Source organism: Hemicordylus capensis, chromosome 1 (assembly GCF_027244095.1).
Source record: "Hemicordylus capensis ecotype Gifberg chromosome 1, rHemCap1.1.pri, whole genome shotgun sequence".
Taxonomy (NCBI): Eukaryota; Metazoa; Chordata; class Lepidosauria; order Squamata; family Cordylidae; genus Hemicordylus; species Hemicordylus capensis.
Window position 1 is genome coordinate 225,429,683 of NC_069657.1, and position 24,746 is coordinate 225,454,428.

A 24,746-nucleotide genomic window follows, 5' to 3' on the forward strand; every position below is an offset into this window, starting at 1 on the left:
GTCAAATCTGAATACTTTAATCCAAGCCTGGTATTTGATCGTTTGCAGATTTTCACATTATTTGGGCAACTAGCTATGGGGTTGCAATCAACTTTATAGGAAGGGGAGCACGACTGGAGAGCCCACAGAAAGGAAGGACAACAAACAATGCAGGTCATAAAAGCTTCTCTCACAGAAACTGCTTGCTCATTTTCAAACATGACAACTAGGAAGTATGAGGTTTAGAAAGCTGACTCTTCCAATCGAAGCTGAGATGCTTGGAGATTCAACTTCTGCACCAGATTTTCCCCAGAATTCTGCACTCCTACAGTCACAGCAGGCAGGCTGCCCTGTTGCTACCTTACTCCAGAAGTTTAGATGCCTTTACTCTGTGACTTCTCCCAAGGAAACAATTTCTGCTAAACCTGTTCCTGTTCTCAAGCAGTCCAACCATCCGTTTACCACTTGATTTGTACGTGCCCTCCATTTCCTTGACAACACATTTTTGACCTGGGTCACATAGCATAACATGCACTATACAACACACTCTATATAGCTGGGTGGATTACAAAGTGCCAAGAAGAGGCATGCAAAACTAGCACATCATCATCTCCTATTAGACACGACAATTGTGGTTGTAATGCTCTCTCTCCACCCCCGACGTGCTGAAAGTGTACAACTCCCCACCTGCTTTGTGCCTTCTTCCCTTTGCACCTTTTATTTTACAGCACCTGTGATTTCCACGACCCCTTCAAATCCAGTTATGAAAGCCATTGATTCCTTTGATGTTATGAGGTTCAAAGTGATGCACGGTGACAAATGTATCTCAGCGGCAGATACCAATTAAGCTATTTGTAAAAAAGACAGAAAGGAAAGGAAGAGAAGGGGCAGTGGTACTGCACAAGGTTGAGTACCTTGTAGCATAGATCGTCAGGATCTTAAGGCTTATAAACACAACTGTCTTATTAGTAGGGTGTATTTCGCTACCCCCATCTCCCCACCTTTATACTGAATAGGAAAAAATGAGTGTTTCTCCCTCATTACTAGATTTTTAGGGATGTTAGAGACACATTTGAACTTCCAAGGGTGCCTTTGCTGAACCACCAAATACTTTGCACAAATGGTTTTCCATGGGCACTAAATTTCCATTTTGGTATTAGTATATGGATCAGTTCCGGAAAGGAGCCGAATATACCATCTATCCTCCTCCTCCTCATTCGGGATCCCCTTCACAGTTAGATCACTTGAATCATAATGTTGCTTATGTCAGATTGTTTCCAGTACACCATCAGCATACAGGTAGACTGCTGATGGTGTACTGGAGGGTAGAGAAAGCTTTGTGGGAGGGCCAGTGCCATATTAAAATAGTGAATTGGTAGTAAAAATGTAACCAACCAACAAATATACTTAATACACCTCTAGCTTGCTTTATCATAACAATTCAAACGTGGCTTACAAAATCAAGGAATAAAACAACCAAATTGAATAAAATCAATAAAAAAATTTAAAATCACGTAATGAAAAATAATCATCATAATAATTTAAAAGCCTACAGGGCTGCCATTTCAGGGTTCAGTAGTGGAGGGAGGCAAAGAAGCTTCAGGACAGGATATGAAAGGACAGGACAACATTCATTTAAAGTTCAAAAGGTCTGCTCATGGCTATATTCAAGGTTAAACTGCAAAAAAGAAAGTACATTTTAATAGTGTTTGTTCCTTTGTAATACCCTCTACATATCCAAAGATATAGGCACTTGTGAGGAATAATCTAAAGCACGTAGTGTGAAGCATGATCTCCAAGATAGGACTGAGAGAGACTCCTGCCTGCAGCCTTGGAGAAGCCGCTGCCAGTCTGTGTAGGCAATACTGAGCTAGATGGACCAATGGTCTGACTCAGCAGAAGGCAGCTTCCTATGTTACTATGGTCTCTACCCTCCATAAATGGTACCTCTGATTGTACAGAAACAAAACAAAACCAAAAAAGCTTAGTTTCAAACTCAAATCAACCAAGAGACAAATGGAAGATCATATTGACTATCATTCTAGAAAGGTAGTCAGAATGATAAGCTGACAACTGCCAAAAAAAACCCACAAAAAAAGCACCAACAATTTCAGTTCAGCAAATAAGAACTAGGGTTGCAACATATAACTGGCTAGAGTAAGATTTTTTTTAATCCAATTGATTCAAAAGGTACCCAGCCACCATTAATTAGGCAGCAGATTGTTTTAAAAATGAATTATCTTTATGATAAGTATTCACAAAACCCATGGATGGAGGATGTAATCCTTGAAGAGGCATTCCCTCCCGCAAGAGAGAAGAGTGATACCTTCCCCATCCCCAGGAAGGCAAGTAATGGGAGCAATGGGGGAAGAAAGGCCATATACAGTAGCTCTGTTCTCCAGCTCTGAAGACCATCACATTGAGTCACACCACTGATCCAAACAAGAGAAAAGGATGCTTCTGCAGAATAATTTTTTTTACAACTGGATCTGAAAGTAGGCCTTTTGTCAAGCTCACCACTGAGCGAAGGGATCATGCAGGTCTGTTGCTGGACTACTATTACACCCTGCTCTGAAGCAATTGGCCAGGAAGGCCCTACACTCCCAAACAGTCAAGGTAGTCTCTGGATGTCTCTCTTATCGCTGGCCAAATTGCAGTTGCATTTAACAAGGCAAACAAATCAGAAACCTACTGTTGGTATGTTAGTAAACCTGAAAACTTTGCCAATAAAACATGAGTGAAATACTACACCTGGTTATCTCGCAAAGGTGAATACGCTGCAGGAGAAACCTTCACCTTTGAAACTGGCTGACTTTTTATTGCTTGGATTTCACAACCTCAGTATTGCAAACCTGTACAAATACATCATCATGCACATGCACACGCACACACCTGCAAGAACGGCTCACCCTGAATGCTGGCAGTGATCAAGGTGAGGAAGAGCACCTTTCACAGTTGGTTAGGCTACTCTTTTACTAAGCGGAGAGGAATAAGGAAGAGAAGGGAAAACAAGGCTCTCCAGCTAATACTTGTGCCTGGGATGCAGGAGACATAATGTCAGAGCAAGAAGCAGAAACGATTTGGGTGCTTGCTTGATTTGGATTTGTAAGGGGAAAGGGAGAAGAATTCTTGTCTGTTTTGATCAGGGAACTACAAGATTATTTGTAATAAAACAGAGTTCCCTGATCAAAACAGACAAGAATTCTTCTCCCTTTCCCCTTGCAGAAGAACCTGGGAGGCACGCAGTGAAACTGATGATTGGTAGTAGATGTGCAGCGGGGAAATGACTTGACTAGCAAGCCAGAGGTGGCCAGTTCAAATCCCTGCTGGTACGTTCCCCAATACCTATATCAGGCAGCAGTGATATAGGAAGATGCTGAAAGGCATCATCTCAGAATGCGCGGGAGATGGCAATGGTAAACCCCTCCTGTATTCTACCAAAGACAACCACAGGCCTCTGTGGTCACCAGGAGTCGACACTGACTCGACAGCACACTTTACTTTAGTAAAGTAGATGCAGGACAGCCAAAAAAGCACTTCTTCACATAATATAAAATTAACGTATGGAATTTGCCAATGCAAGACATGGTGGTGTCCAACTTCGATGTTGTTTTTTTAAAGCAGCAGACAAATTCAAGGGTCTGTCAAAAGCTAATAGGTACAACAGCTACATAGAACCTGCAGATTCAGAGACCAAAGGCCAATTACTGGTGATGCAAACAGCAGTGGAGGGCAGCCGTCTCCATGCTTTGCTTGTTAGCTTCTTAGAAGCAACTGGGCGGCCACTGCTGGGACAAGGATAGTGCTCTCAGTGTACCCTTGGTCTGATCTATTAGGACTCTTCCTGCACCTAAGAAGAGTCCTGCTGGGTCCGACCAAGGTTCCATTGAGAGCATCATCCTGTTTCCAGCGGTGGCCAGCCAGATGCTTCTATGAAGCCCACAAGCAACGCGTGAAGGCAAGAACCAGGAATATTTCATTTCCTCAGAAAACATCAGCACACCACACAGAGGGGACCTCCCTTGCCTGGGGTTGAGGGCAGTCTTCCCCAGTGCCAAAGCACTTTCCCCCCATCACCCACATGTTTGCACATTACAGGGAATGCATGGCAGCCACAACATTTAAGGAAAATTGAACTTAACACCTGGGAGGCTATAAGTTCATGTGTCTGACACAAATTTCAGAAATGTGGAGAAATTCCCACATTACATGAGTATGCAAGGACAGCTGCAAGAGTGTTGCGATGTGGAAAATGGCTCTCTGCCAAAGTGTTCTGCATGCAATGAAGACCCAAAATTTGCCCATGAAAAGAAATTATGCATATGAAGCTAACACGTGCACATTTTCTCAGTTTATTTCAAGAATTGGAGCAGTGTGTCAGCCAAGAAAGTGAGTTATGGAGTCTCTGGCAGTGTTCCCTCTAACAGGGATTCCCAGGTGTTGTTGACTACAACTCCCACAATCCTCAAACAAAAGCCATTGAAGCTAGGGATTCTGGGAGTTGTAGTCAACAACATCTGGGAATCCCTGTTAGGGGAGAAACTGGTCCCTGGTTCAAATCTCGCCTTGGCTGTGCACTCACTCACTAGTTGGCCTTATGTGAGCCCCTCTCTCTCAGTCTCAAGAGCCCCATCTGCAGCCAAGCGGTAATGATGTTTATTTATTGATCTATAATATTTAGATAATGTCTGATATATACATCTCTAGGCAGTGTACACAAACCAAATTACAATATAAAAACAAAAACCAAACAGTTTCACAGATTAAAAACAATTCATAGAGTAAAACAATTAAAACAATTTCACAGAACAATTAAACAGTTTAAAATTAATTATAATTAAAAGTCTGGGAAAACAGGTGTCTTAAGGGTTTTTTAAAAAGCAATTAGTGATGGAGAAGCTCTTATTTTGATAGGGAGTGCATTCAAAATGTGCCTGTGGCAGCCACAGAGAAGGCCTGGCTTTGAATTGCCACCAGACGCACCGGCGGAAACTGTAACCAGACCTCCCCAGATGATCTTAATAGGTGGCAGGATTCATGACAAGGCGGTCTCTTAAATACCCTGGGCCTAAGCTACCCAGTATCAGCCTTCTTTACAGAACTGCTGTGGGGATGAAAGGTAAAGTGTGCCGTAAAGTCGATTTTGACTACTGGTGCCCACAGAGCCCTGTGGTTTTCTAGCAAGAATGCAAATCAAACAGTCTGAAATAACAGATTATGATTTCAACGATAAAATTTGGATTCTCCTGTAGCAAAACCTGGTTTATTTGGCATTGGATCCAATTCACCCTACCCGTGTTGGGTCCCCCCACCCACCACTTTCTTCTTACAATCACTTTATTTCCTGTTGATTCTTTTCTGTTGCAATGTGTGCATGGGAATAGGAAGTTTACAGGATGCTTAATGAGGCGTTTAGTATCTGAACTCTTAAACATTAAAAATACCCATGTAAAAATAGTATATAAGTTGTGTAGTGGTGGGTTCATAGGGTGAACTCTCAAGAAACAAAGCCAATGTCCAGGGTGGAAATTGGGCTTCCTTTATATGTTTACACAGTCCAAAGTACAATGCAACTGCAGTCTGTGCTAAGCATATACACATTTTCTACTGCAATACTTTGGCTGCAATCTCAAGCAACCTTGCTATTATTATATATTATTGATTTATTTAAAAGATTGATATTCCACCTTTTAGGATAAAAACCTCACAAGGCTGCAACCCATAATAATTAAAATATTATAAAACCACAAAAACAGAGCATCAACCAGAGAGAGTTTAATGAAAAGCCTTGCAAAATAAGTAAATCTTGAGTGCATGTTTAAAAGCAGCAAGAGTGGAAGTCCACCCTAGATAAAACTCAAACACTGAAGTTACTTAATAGGGAGCAAATCCTGCTTTTGTCAGTGTTATTTACTTATGAGTAAACATTCTTAGGCCTGTGCTGCATATCCTAATAGCGGGCAACATCCCCACTAACGGTGTGGAGGTGCTGCGGCTAAAGTACATTCACAGAGTTTAGGAATCCAGAGTCGTGCTGCACTCATGGAGCTTTCCCAGACAGCAGGCTTTACCGCAGGTTTTTTGCGAGGCTTTGCTATGAGTTCCAAGTTGCCCCTGCAAAAAAAGGCGCAAAAAGTAGATTTTTTTACCCTGTATATAAAATCAGGCTACACTCTAACGCATGATGAAAAACCCAAATTGTGTATGAAGTGCTCCCTGAGAGCTTGTAGGGACTTCGAAGTAAATGGCCAATATGTGAACACATCCTCCGTCCATCCATCCATCCTCCATTCTAGAGGAGATGCAAACTAAAAGCCGGGTATGAAAAACTTCATGGTGGAGGCAATTTTCACCAATCCCGCCTCCCCCAGCCCCCCAGAAGCACTATTTAATATGCAAAAATATTTCCCCGAGGGCTGCACAACCCTCGGGAACACATTTTGGCATGTTAATTAGCATTTCCAGGGGGAGGAGAGATTGGTGAAAATTGCCTCTCCCATCTGTGCAGCAGGACTCTGGATTACTAAACTCTGTGGAGGCGCTTGGTATGCAGCTCCTCCACATCATTTGGGAGAATATTGGTCAGCGGCTTGATCATCAATAATATCCTACTAAATTTCCAAGCGGCTCCATAGTCTCTCTGGGACTATTTGACTGCATATTTTAAAGATGGGGAAAAATATTTTTACAGCTTACTTATACAATTACACACACGCAGTAGCCGTTAACAACGTTGCTAAATTCATAGGAAGGGTTTAAGTTTGAACAAATTCATGGAAGACACAGCAGAAAATAGTTTTACATAGCATGCTCATGGTACCCTTCATAACACTGAAAGTGGCCCAAATTTGAAATCCTTCAGTTGTATGGGATATATCCATGGGCATTCCTGGACCTTTTGGATCTGGCCACTTATGCAAAGGGGATCCAGAGTATTAAGAAGTGCCACAGCCATACATTTAGATGCAATGATTGATTTCAAAGGGGGAAAGCAAGCACAAACATACTACCAGATTGAGCAAAGCTTCATCTATTCCCAGGCCCACTGAAGACATCAGTTCCCAAAAGGAAAGCCCTGTGTGTGTGTGTGTGTGTGTGCGCATGTGCACATGCACATTTATGTTTTTAAACTACCCTTCTGACCCCAATGCACCAACAATCTGTTTTTTCCCATCCACTCTTTCCTCTGCCACATCACTGGGTCTGACATGGCTGCCCTGGCTTCTATCGGTGGTTGGGAAATGCTAGCTGGCGCCCAAGATAAACTTGTCTAAAGCTACATTCTTCTTTACCCTCTTGTGAGTGTCAGCTGTTTGTCTGGCAGCTTTTTTTTTCTTTCCCCTTCCTGAAAAAACTTTTTAAAAAGAGGAAAAGAAAAAAGAATGCAGTGTGCAATTCAAACAAAACTCCAAAACTCAAACCCTGCCTCCCCCACCACGGCAATTCTGACACAACGAAAACAAAGAAAGAAATGAGAAAAGAGCGAAGGGGGGAACCTGGTCCCCATCAAGTCCTTCCAGCAAACTTCTCTAGCAGAGATTCATTGTCAATCAATTAGCCAAGGCAGTGGGAGTCTGTAGGGTGGGGGGCAGCTGGAGAGATAATGGGTCACTCTGTTGTATTACTATTTAATCACTTTTACTAAATAAATAAAGCAGCCCTAAGGTGCTGTCATGTCAAGGGAATTTATAAAAAAAAAAAAAACAAAACAAAAACTCCTTCATTTTTCCATTGGCCATTACTTTCTTCCTCCCCTGAAGAACAAGAGAGGGTTATTACTGTAGCCTTAAGTCTCATCTTTGTGCAGCTCATCTTTGATTCCCACTCGGACCCTGCCACTTTCTGGCACTAATTTGTCAGGCTGAACAAAGGAGGGATTTGTACCTCCTGTAAGGTCTCAATTAGGAAAGGCTTCTGCTGTATTATGTGCCATTCAGACGGGACACAATGATGGTAATTACAGGAATTTGCACTAAATGGCTGAAGAATTTGCAGAAAAACTTTTTTTCCACCTCCACAAAGCTTACCCCTCTTTTGCAGCTGTGGGGGAATGGGACGGGTGGTGGTGGTGGTGGGGAGAACAGGAGGGAGCACCTAATGTCTACAAGATGCAATTACCAGCAGCAGTCCTACAAGGTTAAACAGCCACTCCATGAAGTTAAGACAGCAGACATCTTTCAAAGCGGGAGAAGACAAATGGGGACCTTCAGCAACCACTTTTGACAAACAAACCCAGTGTTGCCCAGTTTCCAAGCATGATCTTTCTGCTTTCCAGCTTTGAAATAATTAGGATGAAATTCTATCACTTTATTAGCAGTAATAAGGCTACGTTTTAAATAACTTGCATTCTGCTTTATCTTTCAAGAACTTCAGAACTGTTTATATGAGGTTTAGATGGTCTCCTGTCCATGCCCTTGATGTAGGGGAGGTAGGAAGTTCTCTACTACATGTAAGCAAGCAATTTAAGCTATCTGCATGTGTATGACCTCATAAGAAAAAACGTCCGTGTAAGCCAGGAAGTAATGCAGGTATCTTATGTTTCTTTTTAGACTGTAAGCCCTTTGCGGATAGGGATCCATCTTATTTATTTATTATTTCTCTATGTAAACCGCTTTGGACACTTTTCTTAAAAAGCAAGATATAAATATTTGTTTGCTTCTTCTTCTTGTTGTGCTGGTGTACTTGAAGACAGTAGCAGCATCATAAGCCTACAAGATATATTCTCCAGCAGTTTATGATAGTATGTTAGGATACTGACTGGGACAGAGTTCCCATAGAAATGGCTTAATACAGACAAGTGTATGAATAGGTTTCTGTCAATTTACTGCTGGCAGGGCTAGCCCATCAACTAGGCGAACTAAGCAGTTGCCTAGGTCACCTAGAGAGGAAGGGTACTGAGGGGCTGGGTCACATCCTACCCGGCAAGCAAAAAGCAGGACCAGCCCACCCACTAGACAAACCTAGACGGCCCGCCTGGGGCAGCAACCTGTGGGGTGCACTGTTATACCCCTGCCCCATCACCCACGTGGGCCCTCCTGCCAGCCCATGCATGCACCTCCCATCATCCGAGTGAGTGAGCAGGCAACTGGGCGAGTGTTCCCCATCCCTGTCGACCAGCTGGCTACCGGCTTGTCCTTCTCGCTATCTCTCCCCACTGCTCCAACCGACTGCTTCTGGGAAACCAGTCTGCCATCGTGAATTATAATCATACAGCTGCACTGCATGGTGACACATTATCATGTGCCACGGAAAGCTGGCTGCCCCAAAGTATCCAGCAGAGGCCGGTGCAGAAGACAAAGGCAGCAGAGTGGCAAAGACAGCAAGTGGACAGGTGAGAGGGGACTGCCTGCTCACTTACCCATCTACCTGCTCAGATGACAGGATGCGGCTGCTCACATGGGCAAAGGGGGCAGGGGCGTCAAAGCCAGGTTTCACCTGGGGGGCCAGCAATCCTTGGGCCAGCCTTGACTGCTGGAATGGTACTGGGGATAGAAATTTGGGTCTGGATGCTGAAGGCCCAGATTCAAAATCCAGCTCACCAGTAAAGCTTATTGGATGACCTTTGGCTAGTCACTAGACCTCATATATGCAAGTGGGCATCACTATGTGGTACTGGAAAACTTGTGCTTGAACTGTGTCCATGCCACAGATGAGGAGGGCTTCAGGGCAAAGTATATTTCTATTCATCCCTCTTCTCAGACATGGATGACAAAAAAGAATCTCAACCTAACAAATGTGTTCCCATCTCTTCCAAAATCTCCTCCCCATCTCTATCTCCTCATCTCCTCCAAGCTCAAGACTTAATCCCACCAAGACTGAGTTGCTCTTGCTAACTTCTTGAACTGGCCAATTGCCAAGTTTGAGTCTTTCTCTGGAGGGGGTTGCGTTGCCCCTGATGGAGGTGGTCCGTGACTTGGGGGTCCTCTTGGATTTGTGGCTGCTGCTCAAGCAGCAGGTGGAGGCCATGGCCAGAGGTGCCTTTATCCAGCTTCGGCTGGTCCACCAGTTGCGGCCCTATCTCAGCCGGCAGGCCCTGGCAATGGTAACTCATGCCCTCATCATCTCTCGTCTGGATTACTGTAATGCACTCTACCTGCGGTTGCCTTTGAAGACAACCCAGAAGCTTCAGTTGGTCCAGAATGTGGCGGCCCATCTGCTTATGGGTACTAGAAGATATGATAGTGTGATACCTCTTTTGCGGTCACTACACTGGTTACCTATTTGCTTCCAGGTCCAATTCAAAGTGCTGGTTCTCACCTTTAAAACCTTCCAGGGCTTAGCACCTGTTTACCTTCAGGACCTCCTCTCCCGGCCAGTCTTGATCCACCCTGTGAGATCTTCTCAGGTTGCCCTTCTTTCGGTCCCTGGTCTTAGAGAGCTTCATGGTACCACGGCCTGTGGAAGGGCTTTCTCTGTTGCTGCCCCCTACGCTGGAACTCTCTCCCCCCCCAGATTCGGTCTACCTCCTCCCTTTCAGCCTTTAAATCTATATTGAAGACATTTATTTTCTGCTAGGTGTTTGCCCTTCCAGTTTTTTGTTTTGTAAAAAAACAAAATAAAATCTCAGATGCTGTTCTTGCTTTGTACACTGCCCTGAGTCTATGGATTGGGTGGCATATCTATCTATCAAATTTGTACACCGCCCCAAACTTGCATCTTTTAATAAATAAAAATAATAAAATAAATACAATGTTGCCTTATTGGGAAGATTTTTGAAGAGATGCTGGAGAGAGAAAAGGAAACCAACAAGCAGTCTTAATGGGCAACTCACAGATGCTTCATGTGAATTTTCACTATCACAGCAGCAATGTTGTCTGGTCATCATTGGCTATCACTATGGATTCTGAGGTTCCCACTGAGATATCTACATATGAGGGTGAACTTGGTACAAGATCAAGCGGCTCACATGTAGCAGAAAAAAGTCTGTGTGAATCAGCCTCTTTTTCTTCTACTCTACCAGACAGAAGCACAAATGCCCTCATCACATGCCCTCTCCATACATCTTCCAGAACAAATGGAGAGAAAGGCTATCAAGAGGAACAACTGCAGAACGGAGGATAAAACCAGAGTAAAATTACTAGAGAAGTTACCAGCAATGTCACTGCTTTGGAGGCAATATAGTAAAGGAGAAAACAGTGAGCAGACAAGCAAGCAGCGGATTGTGAAATAAATTTAACATTAACTAAAAACCCCACAACACTCAAAATACTATTGATTGCTACCTTGTTTTTCAAACAGAACAGAGAGCCGAGTGGAATTTTAGAGACTTACAAATTTACTGCATGAACTTTCCACAGAGTCTAGAGCCCCCTTTGTGTTTCTGACAAAGTAGAAAGCTGCCACTGGACTTTTGCTTGCTTTTGGCTAAAACAGACTAACATAGCTACCCTTCAGCATACCAGTTGTGGTTGATTGTGGCATTTCATTCAGGAATTTAAATGGAGAAGCCTTTTCAAAAAACCAATAATTATTCCTTAAAATACAAGAATGCGGCCTTTCACTTCTATAGAAGCTGCATGGATAATTAAATAAATATAATATTCCACAAAGAGGAAAACCACACTTCCCTCTCACAAAAGGTTGCCCCATATAGGTTAGAATCTGGAGCACCTAAAACTACTTTTCAATTATGATAACTTAAAAAAAAAAGGATTGTTAGATTGTTACATTTTTATTGCAGTTAGCTGCCTTGGCTTGATGATCAGAAAGACAGGATGCAAAATTTTAAAAATACGTGATGTAATTAAAAGTAATGGGATTTGAATGCTTTTTTCCATAACTTCATCCTAAACTCATGAAGGTCAAACATTTGCCTCATTAACATCCACCTAACTAACTGAAAGATGTAAAAGGGAAATGAATCACTGGGGAGGGTTTTTTAGGTTTTTTTTTTTTTTTTTTTTTTAAGGAAAAATAAGGTTGGTTACCTTTAATATGTGAGACAATTTACTGACACTGCCCCCTGCTGGAATTACTAAATTGGTACATTTCTGGGCAACAGCAGACAGATAAGATTATGGTGTTTGCCAGACAGTGATTTACTCCTGCTTCACTACAATTAAGGTTGGGGGGATTTATAGCACCTTCAGTATGGTAACAGCAATGTGTTCTTCATACAGCCAGCAGCATTGTCCAGCTTTTTCATGATGTCTGGCACTTAATGAGTAATATAAGCGTCTTTGAAAAGGTGCACTTTGGAAGAGTGTTGAAAACAGTAGCGTGGGATATTCTGGCATTTTTGCAGATCCGTGCGGAGAGACCTGTGATATGAAGAATTGGAAGGAGATGTGGCTACCTGTTTGGGAGTGACTTTGAGGAGTGTTGGCTCTGCCTGCCACCCCACTCAATTCCGCACCTGGGCATCTAATACTGAGATAGACCAATAAATAGATAGACTCTCTCTCTCTGAATATATATAAAATTTCCTCACCTCCCGGTGTTCTAGCACTCTAACAGCAGTGCACTAGAACAACAGGAAAGTCCAGCAACTGCACTACTAGAAGCACTAGTGTCGAGGGGTGTGCACAAAACTGGTTTGCCCAGTTTGAGTCTGAATTGGGCTCTAACGGAACCAGGCATGTTTGGTTTGTGCACCCCTGAACACCTCTGGCTCAGCTCAAATTCAAGCGGGTACGGGGGTTCAAATGTGAATAATACATACACAAACACACACACACTCCAGGGGGCGCAGCCACAGCCATTGGGGGGGGCTCCAGCTGTTCCCCCGCCAGTCACACAGATGGCCATTGCACATGTGCAGCAGTCTCCAAAATGGCTGTCACCAGTACACAGAGGCCCAGAACTGGTCGCAAACCACCCGAACAGGGCTGTTTCAAAGGTGGGGGGAGGGGGGACTTCCGGAGACCCCACTGCAGCCGTGGCAGTGCCTCCTGGAGTTGGTGAGTCCTTTTAAAATTATATATACATATTTTAAACATTCGAATCCTCAAATTCGAATGAAGAGAGGAGAGCTGGTCTTGTGGTAGCAAGCATGACTTGTCCCCATAGCTAAGCAGGGTCTGCCCTGGTTGCATCTGAATGGGGGACTTGATGTGTGAGCACTGAAAGGTATTCCCCTCAGAGGATGGAGCTGCTCTGGGAAGAGCAGAAGGTTCCAAGTTCCCTCCCTGGCTTCTCCAAGATAGGGCTGAGAGAGATTCTTGCCTGCAACCTTGGAGAAGCCGCTGGCAGTCTGTGAAGACAATACTGAGCTAGATAGACCAATGGTCTGACTCAGTATATGGCAATTTCCTATGTTCCTAAACCAGCCCCAAGCTGTGCGGGGGGGGGGGTGGTTCAGCTCGACCTCAAGCCGGACTGGGGCCAGTCCACCTTGAGGGTGAGCCTTTGAGCTGGATCAGCTCAGTGTTGAACCAGCTCTACGTTGAGCCAATTCGCACATCCCTATTAGTGTTTTACGTTTCAGATTACCTGTTGTTAAAGTAGCTTTTGAAGTGAGTTTTACCAATTTCAACTAAAGTGAAGTCCATGAGATCTAGAGATGATCAGATGAGACCTGCCAGTCCAACTTACAAGCCATGCAATTATAGTTACAAATTAACAGGCTCTAAACCAGGGTTGGGTAAACTTGACCCTCCAGCTGCCGTTGAACTACAACTCCCATCATTCCCAGCCATATGTTTCCCCACACCAGTCTAAACTCATTTTGCCTACATTGGCTCCTCAGCACCCCCTAATGTCTGCCAACACCATCAATAGCATTCTGGGAGTCCACCTGGCCAGTTGTGGGCAACAGGGTCTTACATTTGTCTTACACAATCCTTGCCCTTGTGCTCCTGGCAACCTATGGATTCCCTCACCCTACAAAGATCAACAAGAGAACTTCCTCCTCTGGCTAACTGAGACTTCACACAACCATTTATTCCTCATTCTGAAGAGACTTTGGGCCGCCACCTACATAATGAGCTTAAGATGGGCTACAAGTTCAAACCAAAAAAGCTCAAATTCAGAACACACAATGGACCATTTGCAAGACTGAGGTGCAAATATATAACCTTGCCACAAGGTGGCTGAAGGAGAAAAAAAGCTACTCCCCATTCTCATGAAAAGGAACTTGGTATATGCATTCATCAATCAGGTCACCACAGCAAAAAAGAAAAGAAAAGAAAAAGAAAAAAAGACATGCAGAAAGGTACAGCCAAATCTTAGGAACTGCCACAGGCAACGATCCAAAAAATCAGCAGAGAGCCCTTATGTCCATTTGTTATCTTTCATTTGTTTGCTTACCTGCACACTTGAAACTCTGGGCTGTCAGCCCTCTTTCCAGAGACAAGGTGGTTAAGATGCTCAGGAAACTGGTGGTTACAGACTGGCGCTTGATCTTCTTATGCTCTTTTCCACAAGACAGGCCTTGGACTTTGTTTCTCAGTGTCACATGCAGGTTTTGACCCAAACTTCTAGCTGCATTAGTAGCAGACTTGAAGGCCTCCATCCATTCCTGAGCTCTTTGGCGGGTTTCTGCACGCAGACGAAGCACATCTTGAGGAAAGATAACCTGAAAACAAGAGTCACAATCATCCAGAACATCAGTCTGGACAGAGAGGCACGAATCAATATGGTAGCTCAAGAGAGGGTCTTCATCAAGCCCATTGGTCTGAAACACCATGAAGAAAGACTGGCTGAGTACAAAATGAAATGCTTTCCAGTTATTCTGAAGTGTCAGTCTGTAAAGAGTCCCTGATTTGAGAATGTTTGGGTAGTCCTTGATTTTTTGGGTCAAAGATGCCGACTGGAAAGATTCAGCAGGTCCATTCTGCAACCCATGCTTTGGAATGATGGCACAGTCGTCATTGTCTAACTTCTGAGAATTCCCTAGGTCTCCCTGTGGCCTCAAGACAGATGGTATTGAAGGATGCACGGCTTCCCAAAGTTTCTGCCCCCAGTCCAAGGCCTCCCATGGCGACTCTGCCTTGAGCTGTAGATGTGAGTTATCAAACAGCACTGCATCAACCACCTTGGTTTCCACATTGATGCTTTGGAAATGTAAAAGGAGATAGATGGTAGGAAGGTTCTGGTTGCCACTGCTGTCGAGCCAATACAGGTACAGTTTGTATGGGGAGAGCTCTGCGTAACAAGTCTGCCAGTAGCTGCCATGGTTGTTCTTAACTTCAAGGTATCCCTTCTTCAAGATACTGGAGAATGTTGGTTCATGTTCTGGAAGAGGATTTAAACAAACATAGCTATAAATACTGTCAAACATCTCTCTATATAAGTCTGGTGGCGGGTGGGGATCATACCAATTTCACAATATGCCAGAGTATGGATATGAAAACAAAGAAGAGAGAGCAGGCAAGCAGCCTGAGAAGAATTATTTTAAAGCAGGGGTGAGTGGCCTGCTCAGAGTCAGAGGCCATATTAGAAATATATCTCAAGTTAGAAGGCTGCAGCCAGTTTGCCTGCTTCAACAGCAGGTGATTCACAGAATCATGGCACCATTTTTGAAAATCTGAAAAGCATCAAAGTTCCATTCGTAAATATGCTGCACTTGTTCTGAAGTAGTTGCCCTTCACTATGGAAAATCTAGATGTATATCTAGAAATAATAACTGCAAACATTAAGTGCTGAGGGGTTCCATTTGTCTCTTTGCTTCAAATCCTTCAACTTTTTCCTACCACATTTGCAAACGTATTTCTGCAGCCATGAAGACTGGAAACATTCTTCTGTATTATTGTAGAATAGAACAATATCGGACCTCTGAAAAGTACACAGTGTACTGTGCTTGATTGGCCAGCAAACGCGCCTGACCTGACCCCATAGAGAATCTATGGGGCATTGCCAAGAGAAGGATGAGAGACATGAGACCAAACAATGCAGAAGAGCTGAAGGCCACTAATGAAGCATCCTGGTCTTCCATAACACCTCAGCAGTGCCACAGGCTGATAGCATCCATGCCACGCCGCATTGAGGCAGTAATTGCTGCAAAAGGGGCCCAAACCAAGTACTGAATACATATGCATGCTTATACTTTTCAGAGGTCTGATATTGTTCTATTCTACAATCCTTGTCTTCTTGGTTCCATGTAATATTCTAATTTTCTGGGATTGTGGATTTGGGGTTCTCATGAGCTGTATGCCATGATCATCACAATTATAACAAATTAAGGCTTGACTTATCTCGCTTTGCATGTAATGTGTCTGTCTCATGTATCAGTTTCACCTTTTAATTTGCATTACTGAAATTAATGGACTTTTGCATGATATTCTAATTTTCCGAGTTTCACCTGTAGAACAGGCTGGTCATCATTCACCCAGGCAGAAGAACCATTGACCAGCAGTACTTCTGTCTTGTCTGGATTGAGTCTCAGCTTATTCACCCTCAACCAGTCCATTTCTGTATCCAAGCACAGTCACTGCCTCACCTCTGTCTGATGAAAAAGAGAGATACAGCTGAGTGCCATCTACATATTGATGATACTTCAGGCCAAATCTCCGGATGACCTCTCCCAGCGGTTTCATGAAGATGTTAAACATCATAGAGGAAAAGAACCTTGCGGAACCCCATAGCATAACTGCCAAGGGGTTAAGTAGTCCCCCAGCACCACCTTTTGGGAATGGGCCTCTCACACCCAACTCAGATAGCCTATCCAAAAGGATACCATGGTCAATTGTATTGAAAGCCGCTGAGAGATCCAAGAGAATTAACAGGGTTGGACTCTCCCTGTCTATCTGTCTCTCTCTGCATAGGTCATCCCACAGGGCAACCAAAGCAGTTTCTGTTCCAAAGCTGGGCCTGAAGCCTGAAATAGTCCATTTCTTCCAAGGGTGTCTGGATTTGGTCAGCCACTACAGACTCAAACAGCTTGCCCAGGAAGGGAATACTGGACACAGGCCTATAGCTGTTTACATCCTCAGGGTCCAGACTGGGTTTCTTTAGTATTACTCGAATAATAGCTTGCTTCCAGAAGCTGGGACCATTCCCTCTCTCAATGAGGCATTTAAAACCTGCTGGACCCAGCTAAAAATTCCCTCCCTGCTAGATTTAATAAGCCATGAAGTGCAAGGGTCAAGCATGCAAGTGGTTGGCCAAATTTGACTAAACACCTTGTCCACATACACACGGTAAGACGATGCAATATGTTGTATCATGTTATAGTTGCTGGTTTTATAATACAATTACTGAAAACAAAAAATGCTTCTTTAAAAATATGAAAACTAGAGATTCTAAATCAGAGCCTACCAGATACTTACACATGGCCGAAAAGTGACCCATTAATAACAACCTGTTGCATGCCTTTTTCAGCTGAATTACTTGCAGAAAGGCAGACACTAATCGGTTGTGTTCAAAGGCACCTTGTGTGAGTGAAGACGCTCTTAAGTGCACGCAAGGCACTCCCCATTTCCACTGACTCCTCCTCTCCCACTGCAGCCCCCTATATTCTATCTGTACTGAAGGTCTCCCAGGCCTCAAGAGTGCATTTTCAAAAGATATGGGGCCTATGGTGGGGAGGACAAGGCCAGAAAGCCCCCTTACGCCATGAATATGACCGCTCTTCAACAAGAGTTCCCAAAGCAGTTTACACAGATATAAACAAACAAACAAACAATGGCTCGCTGTCCCCAAAGGGATCACAATCTAAAAAGAAACATAAAATAGACACCAGCAACAGGCACTGGAGAGATGTTGTGCTGGGGATGGACTTCTGCTCAAGCTATTTTTGATACAAACCAAAGTTAATTTGCTTCGCCCTTGGTGACTTTAATAGTAACAGTTTGGGGCCTAAATACTAAAGCTAAAACCTCAATCCTAAAACAGTGTTCTTGAAAGTAAGCCTCATTAAGATCTGTTAACCCAACTTCCAAGTATGAAGTGGGGATACACATGCTTAGGACTGCAGCATAAGTGCTCAGAACAGTGCTAATGGACAATTGAAGGCAACGTAACCTGTTTAGCTCAGATGCACATGGCTGCACTGATCACCTTATTGCATAAATTAGTATGTCTTGCTCTATAGATGAAATAGATAGTTGACCAATTCTCCCAAGGCAAGTTAACCTGGGAGGTACTCTGTTCTGAATTCAGTGCTATGCTGCAACACTTCAAAGGGAATGTATGTTGCAAGTGTAAGGTCTAGGCCATAGCTTTGTCAGTTAAAGGCACATGGAGTTAAAAAAGCACTTAACTGGACTAATACAAACAGGCTCTTTTCTCTATTATTGTTGTTGTTGTTTACACAGTCAGACAAGTGTTATTGACTGAAAATATTTGCAACAAAGACAGGAAATTCAATTAATCCTACAGTATGTTATGCCACCTGAACTTTCTCAGATGCCAAGTGTGGTCAAGACGTATAAGTGAAGCAACTTTTGTTGGCATTTCTCTGTTTAGTTGCTAGGCAGGAGTTCCATTTTAATTTTGGATAACTGTCTACCCCTTGCACACTTGATGTGTAACTCTTGACCAGAGTTAATTTGATGGGTCTGGAAATAAACAATGGGAAATGTTGCATTTCCTGCCTTTGTGCAATGTTTATTTACTCCCCTCCCCAACTATAGAGCTTTGACTCACTAGATATTTAAACACAGTCCTCAGCTTTCATTCTGAGACTGGGTCCAACTGGATCTGTACAGGCTTGTGTGTTTATATGGAATTACAAAGCAATAATTTTTGTCACATTGAAAATTAGTGAAAGGCTTATCCACAGCTGAGGTAAATAATGCTCAGGGCAGAACAGGCAAAGGTCAAATTAATATTTACTGCACCACTTACAGCAACAAACATTTACCTGGCATAAATGTTGATTATCCACAGCAGTTCTTTTTTAAAAATTGAATATGAAATTACTATCTTAAATATATGTTAATCAAACCCAAATAATTGCCTTCTATTGGTCAACTAAATAGCGTATCTTTCTGGGAAAAGGAGGTTTAATTCAAATAAATTGCAGAGGGGGAGCAAAGTAATTAAATTCAATTTTTTTTTAAAGGTGTTGGGAGTTTGATGAGACAAGAGAATATAAGGAAGAAACCAATTTTATTTGCCTTCCATCTCTGGCCCTGACATTCATTAGGATTTCTGTGCTAACTCAAAAGCCATTAATTTCTTTGAAACCCACACTAATCCCTTTGTAGTGCAGATAATGGGTACACATTCTGCAGTCATCTTCCCTTTCAGTTAATCCAATAAAGGAAACAGCATGGCTACGGCAGACTCAACTGCAACTTCACTCAGTTGTTCTCCTTTCCATCAAGCACAGATGACACTTCAGGCTTCTCCCACATTTATGGCACATCCATAACTGCTCCCCCTTCCTCCCTTCTGCCTTTAGCTACCACAGTGGTTTGCTTGTCTTTTGTTGAAGGAGAGAAAAGCTGTCTCTCCTCTGCATCTTTCACAGCCAGGCTTTCTCCCTGCCAGCCCTCCTCTCAAGCTCCTGCGAACTGGCTTCATCCGCTCCCACTTAGACTGGGACAATAAAAGCAGCCGGATTGATTAAAATTCAAATAGGGCATACTCTTCAGGCCTGAGCAGTGGTTGCTGGCATAGATGGGCTGAATCATGGCTGCCGCCTCCTCCCTATCCCACCCTGGGTCAGCCATCTCATCTCCCACTCCAGTTCCCTCCTGCCACCTCACCTGCCTGATGTACAAAAGCGACATAATACCTTTCCACTGAGTGCTTTCTGTCCACCCTCCAAAATGGAAACAACATTTCGCTTCACTCTCGCCAAATAAGGAAATTAAATGGAGACAGACCAAATCAGAGCCCATCACAGTAAATAGAAGATAATCACAGTAAATAGCCCACATCTGGGATGGCCTTTCCCCCCCCTTTTTTTGAACTGTAATTTCTTAAGAAATAAGACTCAAAAGGAGAAAACAGCAGAGAAAACACCAGCTGGGAGCAACAGAAGATTTCACTGTCCGTAGATTACATCCCCTTTCTTGTTTGTATTACATCTCATTAGAGGGTCCGTGTGTGTACGTGTGTGTTCACTCCGTTTCGAAAATGGCTGCTCATAGGGGTGACATTTTTCTCTTTTTGTGTCCAAGCAATCTCCCCAGATGCTGGAAGAGGAGAAATTAGGCAGAGGGCATTTACCATGGCAAACTATCTTGCTATGTCTGAATTCTTGTCTGCAAATATCTTAAGAATTGCCTTGTTCAACCAGACCTGTCTACTCCAGCAGTCTGTTTCCAGCTGTGGCTAGCTAGATGCCCCTGGGCTGCGAAGCTTACAAGCATAGCGTGAATGAAGGAGTCCTCCACTGTTGGGGGCCCTCATTATCTAGTATTCAGACATACACTGCCTTTGAACATGGAGGTTCCATTTTGCCATCATTATTAATAACAAACAGACCTGAATTTGTCCATGAATTAGCTCAGCTTCCTTTCAATGTACATAACCCTCCATAACCCCTCATTCCATACCCAGAAATAGTCAATGGCCAGCCTACCACCTTTTAAAAAGTCATCTCACCGTTTTTATTGCATTATTGCGTCATCTGAGAGTAATGGCAGGAGTGAAGGCCGCTTGTTCCTGAACCCTACAAGTGTCAGGGTTACATACCCCCCTCATTTAAGAAGCAGGCACCTCCTTGCTCTGTTACTCTCTCCAGAGGTTCTGCCTTCTCTTTCCCCAGTTAAATCACATGTCCTGAGCTTCTCCTACTGGCAACTTGCTGTAGTTGCAGGGGTTTCTGAACAGGGACAGAACAGAACACTCAAGAGGAAGTATGAAGCAAACACAAACAGTAGCTCTATTCACTATTATGTTCAATGCACATCAGGAGTACATTTTCTATCCGTACCTTGCATTTGAGGGGGCTTTAAAACGAACACCTGTTCAGTCATCCTCACAAAAACATGCACATGTGTACCTGTAGACACATCTTGAGGCGGGTCTCACGATCCATGAGACCCGCTTTTTCCAAAACTGCGGGGAGAGCGGGCTAAGCTCTCCCCGCAGATGATCGGGCTACACGACTGCCAGCTCTGTGATGGAGCCAGCGGGGGCTTGGGGGCCACGCGGCCCCCGGAAGCCCCAGTATGCTTTGCGCGAGTGCGCAGGGCATACTGGGGAGACCCCCGGAGTCGGGAGGCAGCTTTTCGCCTCTCCTCTGGGGGTCTACTCGTGAGTAGGCACGGCACGAGGCCGTGCCTTGGCTACTCACAATCCAGAAAAACAGGTTTGCGGAGTGCTTGCTCCGCAAACCTGGTTTTGGGGCAGGGGTTCTTGAGCGGGTTACCCACTTTAGAACCACTGGGTTTGCAGCTGAGCCCGCTGGTTCTGACGATCGGGAAAAATCGGGCTAGGCTTTCCTAGCCCGATTTTTCCCGATCGTCAGAATTGCCTCATAGTGTAATGTCTGAGTAATATCACAGAGTATACACAGAGTAATACTAGTGTTATGTCGGAATATCACTAATGTCCTACCTAGCCAGAATTTTACTCATTTTCGAAACTGCAAAAAACTGGGAGATGCAGAAACAAAAAAACTGCATCTATGCCTTTTTTGTTATTTATGTGCATGCATATGCTAACTGAGCAAAGGGGCACCTTTTAAAGTGGTGATTCTCATATTTAGCAAGGGGAGAGCAACTGGCTCTATCCAACCCCAGCACTACATCCCTCCAGTGGCCGTTCCTGGTGTCCACTTTATATTTCTTTTTAGACTGTGAGCCCTTTCAAGACAGGGAATCATCTATTTATTATTTATTTTCTATGTAAACTGTTTTGAGAACTTTGGCTGAAAAGCAGTATATAAATATTTGTAGTCGTAACAGTGCAGATCATATGGAAGTGGTGGCTGCATTTGTAGTGCTATTCACAAAACATTTAGCTAAATATGAAAGTGTTGTGCTGTAAATGCAATATACAGCAAATCTGGGGATCTAGTGTCAAAGGCCTTTGGTGGAGGCCTTCGGTGGTGGGACCGAGGGCTGGGGTAGGACCTTCTGATTGTGGTGTGTTTTGCCTGGTACAGTATTGTATTGGGTTGTCCAGAGATAGGGTGGGGGGTGACTCTAGGGTGGCTATTCCAGTGGTGGTGGGGAATGAACAAAGACATGGCTTTGGTAAGTCAGCAGGCCATTACAGGGGAAGGGAAATCAGAAACATAATAGCTCTTTCGCCCTTCCATCTGGCCTATCAGCTCTTTGACCTTGGGGAGCAGTGCCAATGACCCACAGAGCCTCACTTTGCTATCTGTAATGCCAGGTTGGCCCAAAACAAACCAGAGATTATCCATGATTTGATTTTGGGTGAAGGAGCTGATTTGCTATGCATTATGGAGACCTGGTCAAGGGAAGCTAATGGTCCAGTCTGGTTCTGGCTTCCCCCAGCAAGGATACTCTGTGGTGGAGCAGGTGAGAGGATACGGGCAGGGAGATGGTGTGGCTGTGGTCTACAAGAACGCTGTCTCCCTTACCAGGATCCCTGTCAGGGAACTGGCCCATATCAAGTGTCTGTACCTAAGCCTAGGAACCAAAGATAGATTGGGACTACTGCTGGTGTACAGACCACCCTGTTGTTCAACAGAATCCCTAACTTTGCTGATGGATCTGGTAGCAGGGTTGGCATTGGAGTCGCCCAGGCTGTTGGTGGTGGGGGACTTCAATGTTCACTATGGAACCGGGTTGTCAGGAGTGGCTCAGGAGTTCATAGTGACCATGGCAACTATGGGCCTATCCCAAGTGGTCTCGGGACCCACACATGTTGCTGGTCACACACTCAATTTGGTCTTTTACTCTGATCAGGGTGGTGTTCCATGGGTGGGGACTCCTGTTATTTCCCCATTGTCATGGATGGACCACCATCCGGTTATGGTAAGACTTGCAACTACAACCCAACTCTGCAGGGATGAAGGACTCATTAGGTTGGTCTGCCTAAGAAGGTTATTGGATCCAATAGAATTCCAAGGAGCCTTGGAAGGGTTTAGAGTTGGCTCTGCTGATGGTTCTGTTGATGCTCTGGTGCAAACTTGGAATAATGAACTCACTAGAGCAGTAAACACAACAGCTCCTAAGTGTCCTCTCCGACCTGCTTCAAAATTAGCCCCGTGGTATTCAGAAGAATTATGAGAGCTGAAGCAGTGAGTTAGATGACTAGAGCACAAATGGAGAAAGACTCAACTTGAATCCAACAGGTTACAACATAGAGCACATTTGAAGGTCCATGCTCTGACAATGCACACAGCAAAGAAGCAATTCTTTCCTGCCTGCATGGCATCTGCAAGTTCATGTCCCGCGGAGTTGCCTAGGGGTGTGAGAGGGCTAATATAAGCCCCCTTCCCCTTGAATCCAAATTTGGAACCATTGGTTACCCACTGTGATGGTGCGTGGTGGTTTTGGGGTTTTTTTTTTTTTTGCGGACAAGATCTCCGGTTTTCAGGCTGAACTGGATTCTACAATTAGTGTAGAGTCAGTTATGGAGATATCCAGCAACTCGTCTTATGTGGCCAGACTTTCAGTTTGTGACTCCTGGGGATATGGACAAGCTGCTTTGGACTGTGCATCCTACCACCTGCTCACTTGACCCTTGCCCAACTTGGCTTATTTTATCTTACAGATTATCAGAGGGGGCCTGGTAAACATAATAATTGCTTCTCTGAGGAAGGGTAGGATGCCTCTTTGTCTTAAGGAGGGTATCACTAAACCATACTTTTAAAAAAACTACGTTGCACCCCTTAGAGTTAGGCAACTATAGGCCCATCTCTAATCTTCTATGGTTGGGCAAGGTGATTGAGAGGATGGTGGCCTCTCAGCTCCAGACAGCCTTGGAGGAAACTAGACCCATTTCAAACTGGCTTTCAAGTGGGCTATGAGGTTGAGACTGCCTTGGTCGGCCTGACAAATGATCTCCAACTAGGTATTGACAGAGGGAGTGCGACTCTGTTGATCCTTTTGGATCTCGCAGCAGCTTTCGATACCATCCATCATGGTATCCTTCTGGGTCGTCTGATGGAGGTAAGATTGGGAAGCACTGTTTTACAGTGGTTCTGTTCCTACCTCTTGGGTAGATTCAGATGGGGTCACTTGGAGACTGTTGCTCTGCAAAGCAAGAGTTACTGTATGGAGTTCCACGAGGCTCCATACTGTCTCAAATGCGTTTTAACATCTACATGAAATCACTGGGACGGAACATCAGGCAGGGGCGTAGCAAGTTTGGAGGGGGCCCAGAGACAAGATTTTAAAATGGGCCCCTCGCTGATATACACACACAAGCACACTTCACAATCTAGGTTTTTTTACTCTCTGCTCCTGCTGATCTCCAAGAGACTCAACATAATTCATAGGGGGTGCAACATGGGCGGGTGGGGAGTCATGTGATGTGCCTCTGGGGGGGCCCCTCAAGGCAGTAGGGCCCCAAGACAACTGCCTCCCCTTGCCTAATAGTAGTTACGCCCCTGACATCAGGAGATTTGGTGCAGGGTATTATCAATATGTCAGTGACACCCAAATCTATTTCGCCATATCAGCTTTATCAGGAAATGGCATAACTTCCATAAATGCCTGCCTGGAGGCGGTAAGGGGCTGGATGAGGGATAACAGTTGAACTCAAATAAGACAGAGGTCCTGTTGGGGGGGGGGGTGAATCAAGACCCGAGATATGGTTTAGATCTTTTGGGGTAACAGTCCCCAAAAGAACAAGTACATAGGTTGGGAATGCTCCTGGACCTAAAACTCTCTATGGTTTTTCAGGCTGAGGCAGTGGAAAGGAGTGCTTTTTATCAGCTTTGGCTATGTCAACTATGCCAAGTTCTGAAGGTAAATGACCTTAAAACAGTGGTACATATGCTGGTAACCTTC

General features: G+C 44.2%; 1 protein-coding gene across 4 annotated transcripts in view; it reads right to left on the reverse strand.

Annotated features, from left to right (window-relative positions):
• The window catches only part of PLEKHM3 (pleckstrin homology domain containing M3), a 129,565-nt gene that overhangs the window by 88,159 nt on the left and 16,660 nt on the right, over window positions 1-24,746 (reverse strand). For all 4 annotated transcript variants that reach the window (XM_053282784.1, XM_053282783.1, XM_053282786.1 and 1 more), the window contains exon 3: window positions 14,227-15,153. In XM_053282784.1, coding sequence (XP_053138759.1) covers window positions 14,227-15,153 — 927 coding nt within the window. The remainder of the gene's footprint in view (window positions 1-14,226; window positions 15,154-24,746) is intronic.